Here is a 10,349-nt window from a genome sequence, read left to right as displayed (position 1 = left end):
CGCCCATGAAGGCGGTTCACGTGAAGAATAAACATTGCGCAACACCTTGTTATCGTTTATTATAGACTATTCATTTGTAAACGCACGTACAGGGTGGAGAAGACAGAGCTGTGCACTGCTCACAATTTTGTATGTCTCCGTAACTATAATATATTAAGTTAAAAAAACATTTTAAATTAGTAAACTGTTTTTAAACTAATTTTAAACTTTTTAAAATGATTTTTGGTGTTTTGGATCATTCAATTTAACTTTATTTTCATCACAGCTGTTGAGTAAACTTTCTATTTGCCAAATCCATTGGTATGTTTGTGATCCAGAGTAAACCCAGGGGTTTCCCAGTAGTTCCTTAACTCTCCCTTGCACTTCACAATAAGTCCCGCTTATTTGGAACACCTACCAAAACTTCTGGGTTTAATTAAACTTTTAGTTTGCATTAAAAAGTGAAAGTAGCTCTACTTAAAAAACTTCAGTTGGCAACACCTAAAATAGTTAAACTTAAATTTTCACTTTAGTGAGAAAATAATTGAAGTATTTTTTTTTTACTTGATCCAACTTTTACTTTTTACAGTATGTACTGGATTGTTTTAACCCAAAACAATGCTGCCATGGTTTGATAAATCTGGACAGACTCAAAATTAAATTAACCTTAAAAATGTATTTATCTTACCCAAAAACGCATCAAAGGTTTGTCGAAACCCAGCACTTTTGACCCAACCATGGGTTGAAACAACCCAGCATTTTATAAAGTGAAAATTTCTGATCGGCTGATAAAGTGAGTAAGATATTGAAAGTTATTGAAACTTGAAAGTTATATTTACTGTAATGTTTGGAAACCCCCTATTAAGCAATCGCATTTGATTTCTTTCCAACAGTCCCATGATGAAGAACTGATGTATTCTGGCTCCATACAGAACAAATGGCTCTTTCTTCTCCCAGCCTGTGTCTCAGTGTCTCAATGTTTAGCCTATGTCTTTGCCTGCCAGCAGCAAGTCCTGCCACAAGGTCTGTCTATTCTGTTTGCTTTTCTGTACTGCCAGTAACAAAAACTGGTTTTCACAGGGCATGCCCACCAGAGAGGAGTGTTGCTGTTAATCTATTCAATGAGAAATGAAATGTATACCAACTTTGGGTTTCAAGTAAAAACATGACTTTTCATTTGTTTTCCAGTAATGTCTTAAAAACAGTTGACATTTTTCTCAAGAAGCAAAATTTGAATAAGAGCTTTATTACACAAATAATTTTCTTTGGTACTTGAGGCTTCCAGTATAGACATTTACATATAAAAGCAGAACACTATAATAGAAATGAAAATAAATAAATGCTTATATTTCTGCGTCATGTGTCACTTATATTATGTGTTCCCTGGGAATCGAACCCACAACCTTTGCATTGCTAATGCAATGATATACCAATTTAGTATCAGGAACAAACATTTTTAAATATAAAGTGACAACTGTAATGTTGAAAATCAAAATGTGTGAGGGTGGCTGGCAGATGATGTGACCCTCAAAGCCCAAACAATTTATGGACATAATGTAAGTACATTCATGTTCACCTTATAAATGCAAAATAGAATAGCAATTGGTGTTTTAGATCACCCTAGTGGCAATTTTGGGAACATGCCAGGATAGCTTACATCAGTGCATGGTTCTCAAACTGGGGGGTTATGCCAGGGGGACCCAGTTTTTATCACATTATATAAATAAATTTATTTATTATAAATTCTGTGAAATTAAATCTCAGAAAAATAAGGCTTCTAATGGTGCCTGAAGAAGTGGGTATACTCTTAATTTTTTTTAAAGTAGAAGTGGGTATACCCAATGCCATCAAATAAAGAAGTGGGTATAATCCATATATATGCGTATACCCTGCGCTACATCACTGCTTTTAACCAACAGCACTATTTTGGTTCATGTTTAGTTTAATTCAAATTTCAAGTTTGATATTGCTTTATGGGATGCACATGCCAAAAAGTTTGAGAACCTCTGGTTTCAAAAACGGATTTTTGTGATATACTCTAATTTGAAAAAAAAAAACTGCAGGACTTTAGACTTTGAGACCACTGTGGACATCTATACTTTATTTTCCATACTCTTCCTCTTTTTTCCTCTTCCTCACACATTACTGACACTTCCTCACAAACATCCTAAAAACAACCGATTTAAACAACATGTAGGGGGCAGGGATCACTCATAAAGACTATTTCCGTAATTATATGCAACTTCAAAAGTTTCATTTAAATGTATATTTAGCAGCCCATAAATAGACTACAATAGTAAACACTATTGGAACACACTGCCTTTACATAACCAATTATATGTAACAATTTAAACATAAAATGATTTGGCACAAAAAACTTTGCTTTATTGGAAAATGATTTTTTTACTCATTCTACACTGAAAAAAATTTTTTTCAGGTAAGTGTTCGCAATTAATTTCTTTAAGCTACATTTAAGCAAAAGTTTTTTGTTTTGTTTTTCTTTTTTTTCTTAAATGTAGCTTAAATAAATTGATTGCGACCACTTAAATTGCGTAAAATGAATGAATAATTTTTTTCAGTGTAGTAATTCATAACATAGAAATTTAATTGCGTGATTGGTGTCATTGTGACTTGATAACCAGAGCTGAAAATAGGGGAAATGAGTGGGGACGGAGTTTAAGGAGTGAATATCAATGGGGAATGGAGTTCCACCTCAAACTGATTAGAATTTTTGAAATGATGGAATTAAATTTACAACTTAATAGCATTTAAAAATGACTCCCCATTATGAAGTTTTTTTGTGCAACTATTATTTTAGAACGCATCATCAAACTTGTCACATGACACTTCACAGTCACAGTGGCACTGTATGACCGATGTATCGATTTTATTTCAGATTTTTCAACTGGCGTACCAGGTTGGTTTTTGAGGGGTTTTGGCCATTTTTTAGCTTAAAAAAAAATGCTAAAATCAGGGAACCCAGAAGCTTGACCAGGCTGGAAGACCATCTTGACCAGCTTTGCCTGGCTGGGAGGACCAGCTTAAACCAGCTACTTCTATCTTAAACCAGCTTCATATAAGACCAGCCAACCAGCTTGGCCAACTTTCAGCCTGGTTAAGCTGGTTTAAGCTGGTGGGTCAGCTGGTCTTCCAGTCTGACCAGCTAAAAAGTGTCCTAATCCCCTGTAAAACCAGCCTGCTACACCAGCTTAACCAGTTAAAACCAGGCTTTTTAGGGACCCTTTTGGTACGTCCACATTTGTAAAAACACTAAAATATAGTCAATACATTTTTTTTTAATTGTAAAAATGCAGAATGTTTCCAGTTAGGGTTAGCGTGTGGGTTGACATTAGGTTATGGTATTTATAACTAGCAGTGCAAAGTACAAAATGTCCCTATTTATATAAATAGTAAGTAAGTAGGCTAAATAAATAAAAGTGTGTGGGTGTGTGTTGTGTGTGTGCGGATTTGAGAAATCAGAGGCAACATAATGTTAATGCTGTACAATAAGGATACAAAGAAAAAAATAACTCAACGGTACTGACAAAAGACAAATCTGACAAATCATAGGAAGCTAATAAGCTTAAACAATTTTTTTTGACAAATCAAGACTTATCTTGGGTGGCATTCACAACTAAAAAAAAAACGAATCTGCACTCCAGATTCTCCAGATTCTTAATGAGATTCATCTCAGGATGCTTTTATTGATAAGAGTTGCTGTATGAAGTTAGATTTTTCCCATCACAGTCCATCTGTCTCTGAGACTTGCTAAGTTAAATTGATGCAAAATAATGAAATGAAACGTTTAGGATGATACTTAATAGTTGATCTTCTGCAAAGTAACATGTATCTCCCACGAAGAACTGACATAATGGTCCTGTAGTTCAGGTAGAGCGCAAGCAACATATAGGTCACGAGTTCGATCCCAGGGAACACATTGCACAAAGATTTAATGCTCTGTAAGTCAAGTCGCTTTGGATAAAATCGTTCAGCAAATGCGTAAATTAAACCGAGATCGCAGTCAGTGTGTAGCAGTGATTTCCATTGGCGCGCTTGTGGTTCCGGGGAATTAGAGGTTCGAGAGTTTGAGGAGGGGGGAAACAGATGGCCAGTCTCGCGCTGTAGACATTTCATATATGGTCACGTAATCATGGCAACCTTGACGTGCCAATGCTAAAAACAGATCTGACACAGGCGCGTGGAGAAGGGTGACGAACCGTTTTGACGCTCGCGACTCTCAGGCCCTACACGAAAAAGACGTTACAAATTATTATCTTTTCATCCGCTGAACCTTGAAAACAAACAAATCCCAGCGCAGATTCCGCGTGCGCTCCGCGTAATGAGCGTGAGTTTGGATTACACGTTCCATAGAAAGCGCGAGACCATGGAAAGTTTGGAGAGGCAGCTGATTTGTCCTATCTGCCTAGAGATCTTCACCAAACCGGTGGTGATCTTACCGTGCCAACACAATCTTTGCCGCAAATGTGCCAACGACATCTTTCAGGTACCATAAATAACCTTTTTATTTTATATCAAAATTATATAACAGTTTATTATGTGTGTGTAGTAGGCCTATACAGCATTAAGTTGGAAAGGCAAAGGTCATGGGTTCGATCCCCACACATGCTGATGAAAAATAAATAGATTGACTGTTAGTCTCTTAAAAGTGTATGCCAAATGCATAAATGTGTGTGCATCTGTGTGTATTAGGCCTCAAACCCCTACTTGCCTACGCGGGGAGGTTCTTCTTTGGGTTCTGGCGGCCGGTTCCGCTGCCCATCCTGTAGGCATGAAGTGGTTCTGGATAGGCATGGAGTGTATGGCCTGCAGAGGAACCTGCTGGTGGAGAACATCATAGATATGTACAAACAAGAAACCAGCAGGTAATATTAATATGGCTGCCACCTTTATTTTCTCAACATGTCTCGCAGCCAAAACTACTTTCACTTACTTTCTCACAGTGGTTAAGAATTGGTTCCTAAATAATCCCAGAAATTATTCCATTAAATGCCTCAAACTCATTTTTTTTTTTTCAAAAATGGGTCTATACAATCCAATATCAAGGCAAGTGTAGGTATCGTCATAAAGTATTTGATGTATTTATTCATGTTCATGGACACGATTTTCTGTTTTTTTTTTCATGTCATTGAGTATGAATGTCATTTTTTGTATTGTTTTCTAATTTTTCTTTCTATTTTTTTACCATTGTATCTTGGGGTTGGGATTAAAATGACTTTGCTACATTTCAGACATACCCAAACCCCAAGCGAAAATAGTTTAAAAAATTGGAAGAAAAACATGTAGAAACCAATACATAAAATTACATCCTAACACAAACCCCAATCGACAATTATTTAAAAATAGGAAAGAAAAGGAAAAAACTATACATAAAATGACACGACAAAGAAGTCGTGCTAGGGACACGAAGATCTGTTTATAAAAAAATCATGCTGAGTGACACAAAAAAGACATTTGTGCTTAATGACACGAAAAAACTGAAAATTGTGTTTATGAACACAAATAAATAGATCAAATATTTTGTCACTATACCATAAAATGCCTTGAGGTAAGGTTGGTTTATATATGGGTAAAACTATATTTGTGAGTAGGCCAGGAGCTACAGTATATAAATTGAAGCAGACACACTATCTGTGTTTATCAGTTTTCCCAACGCACACAGACACAAACACCGTTTTGGTTCACTAGGGCATTTCATACTGTATAGACTTAGACAATAGACTAATGTTCTCAAAGCATGATTTATCATAAACATGATTTATAAGCCTTTAATATTAATGAGGACCACCAATTATGTAAGCCAAACCTGTATACAGTTATATGTGGGTCTGCCTTAAATCTGGGGTTTCTACATTGTGGGCTGTAATAGTGTATTGTTTATCTCTTCTTCAGCAGCACTAAACCAGAGCCAGCTTTGAAGAATGAGGAGTTGATTTGTGAGGAGCATCAGGATGAAAAGATTAATATATACTGCGTGACCTGCTCTGTTCCCACTTGTTCATTATGTAAAGTATTCGGACGTCACCAGTCCTGTGAAGTCGCTCCGCTTAAATCTGTCTTCGAGACTCAAAAAGTAAGATTCTGATCTCTTCCCCACCTCTCTTTACACAAAAATTAAGTGCTGAAAGGGGTTTATTGCAAGAACCATTTTTGGTCCCCCAAACATTTTATCATTACAATGAAAGTTCTGTGTATGCTCTTTATGGAAATTTTCCTTTCACTCTGATGATTGGTTTATAATAATTTGCCTTTATCATGAATGTGTCTTTTTGTGTTTTTATGTGATTATGTGTGCAGACAGAGTTGTCAGATGGTTTAAGCGTGTTACTTGGAAACAATGACAGAATTCAGGGCATCATAAGTCAGCTGGAAGAGAGCTGCAGATCTGTGGAGGTCAGTATTCGTATACAGTAATGACTAAGTTTTCTTAGTTTTTGACCTGTTCCTCATAACTTTCAGTTCCTACATTTCGGTTTTAGTAACGGTGTAAGTGTGTGTCTGTAGGAAAATGGACGTAGGCAGAAGTCTCGCGTATGTGAGTGGTTTGATCGTCTGTACGCACTGGTGGAGGAGCGCAGAGGGGAACTCACACTGAAGATCAATGCAGAACAACAAGAAAAACTTGATTATATCAGCGGCCTGCAGCGCAAGTACACACAAAAATTCACCACAAACAAATATAAAACAGCAATAAAAAACAATTAAAGGTGACATAGAATGATTGAACAGGGTATTTATCCTTGTTCTGTCATGTAACATGTAGACAAAAAATGTTTTGTTTGGGTCTGTAATGCCTTAGAAGCTTCCTAAAAACCTCTCTCAGATAGCTCTATTAGGGTGGGGGATTTTAAACAAGTGGTTTAGCACCTATTTGGCTCCTCCTACTGGCTTAACTGGCAATCTCTTTACTGATTGGCTGACTTTGCTGCCACTCAAAAAATGTAGCCAATTATTTTAAAGTGGAGGGGCAGTTAGATGCCTGTGATGTCATAAGCATCAGTTTTTCAGATTGGGCCGTTTTCTGGCTGACATTTCTAAAAGATGAATTTCTATGAGACTGAGATGTTTAGCATGTCTAGCACTTTTTGTATGTTTGTGAATGCGGGTAGACTACCATTATTCAACAAAGACAAGGTAAAAATGGTTTTTCATTCTCTGTCCCCTTTAAGGTCATGATGACAGGTAATGTACGTTTTACTCTAGATAGAAGATGAGAAATGATTTAAAGAACAGCTTTTATTTTGTTCTGATAAACAGCACACTGAATTATAAAAGGACATTTGCAAGAGATGTAAAAACACATAATAATGTTTGTGAAGTGTAATGCGGCTTTCACATAGGATGCGGTGTGCGCTGCGCTGCGCTATGAAACCCATTCATTTCAATGGCTTGCGCCGCGCGAGGGCGGTTTTTTGTTGCGCCGAGCAAAGCGCAGCGGAGCGCAGCTTGCGCTCACGCCGCGGTCAAAGTTCAAAATAGTTTAACTTTTGCGCTGCGCTCTGTGACGATTACCCGCGCGGCCAATAGAAACGGGGCATCCAAACAAGCAAAATGGACGAAAGCTTATACTCGGGATTCTCAGAGCTTTATAATACAAGTTTATGCTCCTACAGAGACATCGGAAGGAAAGCCTTGTCATGGAAACACGTAGCAATTCAAGTTGGCATGTCAGGTGTGTTTTAAGTCAAGCAGCTTGTTGTAGGTATGCTGAAAGTAACGTGAAATGGAGACGAGCAACATCAGTCTCTGTATTCCTCGTCGACTATTTAACGCAAATATAAACACTGTAGTAATTTATTGAAAACCCCGCCTACTTTGGTCTGGCCATCAGAGCACAAATCGCTTGGCTGCGCCGAACCCAGCGGCGAGCGCAGCGCACACCGCATCCTATGTGAAAGCCGCATAAGGCATTACAAAATTTATTCTTAACCCTATAACTGTATTACTCAACCTGCTTACTACGTTGTGCAGGTACAGAGAGCACCTGGATAATTCTGCCAAATTAGTGGAGACGGGAATTCAGACTATGGAGGAATCTGAGATGGCCACCTTCTTACAGGTCACATGTTTATACAGTGTGCCATTTTTAACATACTTTAATATTAGGGATGCTCTGATCGATCCGCCGATGATGCTTCTTTATGCTTCATAATGAAATACGGTGAAATGTTGCTACATCCAAAATCAGAGGGCGCTCTTGTGCAGAAACTCAATGTGGGCTGCAGACGAAGAACCATACACACTATGAACACACATTCTGATGAAAAATAAATAGATTTAATTTACTGCCAGTCTCTTATTTGGTTAAAAGTGTATGCCAAATGCATAAATGTTTGTGCATATGTGTGTATTAGGCCTCAAACCCCTACTTGCCCACGCGGGGAGGTTCTTCTTTGGGTTCACACAGCTCCAGGAAGTGGCTTAAAGGGACACTCCACTTTTTTTGAAAATGTGCAAATTTTTCAGCTCGCCTAGAATTAAAAATTTGATTTTTACCGTTTTGGAATCGGAGCACCCCTATTAAAGGAGTTGTCCACTTTAAAGATGGGGTCCTTTGACTTTTTATAGTAGGACAAAAAATACTATGGTAAGTCAATGTGCCCCATCTATAAAGTGGACTACTCCTTTAAATATACATCATATGTTATATTTGAAGTATGTCTTATCTAATCTGTATATTTTTTCCAACAGAATGCAAAGCCACTACTACAACAGTAAGCCAGATTCAGTCATTCAATCAATCAATCAATCAATCAATCAATCACAACTGCAGTTATTATCATGAAAGTATTTTAAGGTTACAGAAGTGGTTCCCACTTCTATGTCTTGGTGTCGTATTTATTCATTCATTTTGGCTGTGTCTGTCAGGATAGAAGAAGGCAAAAATGTGTCTCATTTGGAAAAGGTGGAGCGTGGATATGAGAATATGGATCATTTTACGGCAAACTTCAAGAAGGAAAAAAAAGCAATACTCAAAATTGAATTCACAAAGGGTAAGCCAGCCCTAATCTTATCCCAATGCACCAGTTTGGTTGTCATCCGTTTACTGATAAGAATCTTCTTCTCTTTTTACTGTAGATGATGATGATGATGATGACAGTGAAGAAGATGATGATGATGATGATGATACTGATGAAGAAACACCAGGTGAAACTGTTAAACCCGAGACGCAAGCAACCAAAGCATCTACACCCACCTCTGCTCCGCAGAAAAAAATCCCTGTATCAAACTCCCCACCGCTGGAACCCGAGTCCTCCAAGATATCATCAAAATCAAACCAGTCATTGAATATCACACCAGCAGAGACTGTGCCCTCGATCATGCCCACCCCAGCTCCTGGCCACAACCCTTCCACAGACACAAGTGCTCAAGTAAGATTAACAAGATAATGTCTCTTTTTTGTTTTTGATTTTCACTTTCCTACTTATATCCATTTTGTGAGACCTTGGAAATTAAATTCCTAAAAATCTAAAGTGCCACTACCAGGACCAGAACTGACCATAATAAAATAATCTTAATTACTTAAAAAATTAAACTGTTCCATTAAATGAGAGCAAGTCAGTTCACCTTGCAGCAAATGCAGTTTTTAGTGATCTTTAATGTTTACAGAAAGGGGTGAAAATGTCGGGTGCATCAGATTTATTTTATTGTAAGTGCCCAAGCAACAATATTTAAATATTATTTTTTAGCAATTTTATGAACAAAAAAAGAAAAAAAAAAAACGTAATAATAACAATACCAACTTTTGTCAACAGCTTACATCAAGCTAAACTTAATCAGACCTTAGAAGCCAAAATATGGGCACCTATCCAAATTAGATTTTTTCCTGCAAACTTTTAGTTTGTGCGATATCACAAAACATCTAACATCAAACCCTAACTTATACCTTTTTATTGTTTTATTCACTTTATCATATGACCACATATATGCAAATTGCTGTTTTTATGCATCTTAATGTCTCCAATTTTCTCTTAATCCATTACATTTAGGTAACTGCCAGTCCCAGCCAGACATCGGAGGACGGACCACGGCATGTTTTCTCTTTTTCCTGGTTAAATACGCCAAAATAAGTTTGTAAAACTGCAACCTCATTGTGATGGCAGTCTCGGGGGAAAACTCACGAGTACATCACTGCTTGCTTAAGACGTTCCAGAAATGCCTGTTGTACTTTAATATAATTTAACTATAATTTTATGAGTTGATGACAAGCATAAATATGCATTTCATAGGTAGACAGTGATTGAAATGGTAAAAATCACAATTATTTAATATAAATAGCTAATAAGCAGCTGAAGTACTACTGTAGCTGATTGAAAAACATTAATAAAAGATGATTTATGAATGAATGTATA

At 37.1% G+C, this 10,349-nt stretch overlaps 1 protein-coding gene across 2 annotated transcripts; it reads left to right on the top strand.

Annotated features, from left to right (window-relative positions):
- The first annotated feature begins 3,861 nt into the window (after positions 1 to 3,861).
- Positions 3,862 to 10,343, top strand: trim55a (tripartite motif containing 55a). 2 transcript variants are annotated; one of them, XM_065266685.2, is made up of 10 exons: positions 3,862 to 4,483; positions 4,690 to 4,862; positions 5,893 to 6,070; positions 6,295 to 6,390; positions 6,502 to 6,647; positions 7,969 to 8,056; positions 8,689 to 8,711; positions 8,866 to 8,990; positions 9,076 to 9,368; positions 9,987 to 10,343. In XM_065266685.2, the coding sequence occupies exons 1-10, from the start codon at positions 4,319 to 4,321 to the stop codon at positions 10,065 to 10,067; spliced, it is 1,368 nt and encodes a 455-aa protein (XP_065122757.1). In that variant the 5' UTR covers positions 3,862 to 4,318; the 3' UTR covers positions 10,068 to 10,343. The 2 variants fall into 2 exon arrangements, with proteins under 2 accessions (XP_065122757.1, XP_065122750.1); XM_065266678.2 differs by having other exon boundaries at positions 3,867 to 4,483; positions 5,890 to 6,070.
- Positions 10,344 to 10,349: the final 6 nt, after the last annotated feature.

Source organism: Paramisgurnus dabryanus, chromosome 6 (genome assembly GCF_030506205.2).
Source record: "Paramisgurnus dabryanus chromosome 6, PD_genome_1.1, whole genome shotgun sequence".
Taxonomy (NCBI): domain Eukaryota; kingdom Metazoa; phylum Chordata; class Actinopteri; order Cypriniformes; family Cobitidae; genus Paramisgurnus; species Paramisgurnus dabryanus.
The sequence above is the reverse complement of the archived record's forward strand: the minus strand, read 5'-3'. Positions and strand labels throughout refer to the sequence as shown.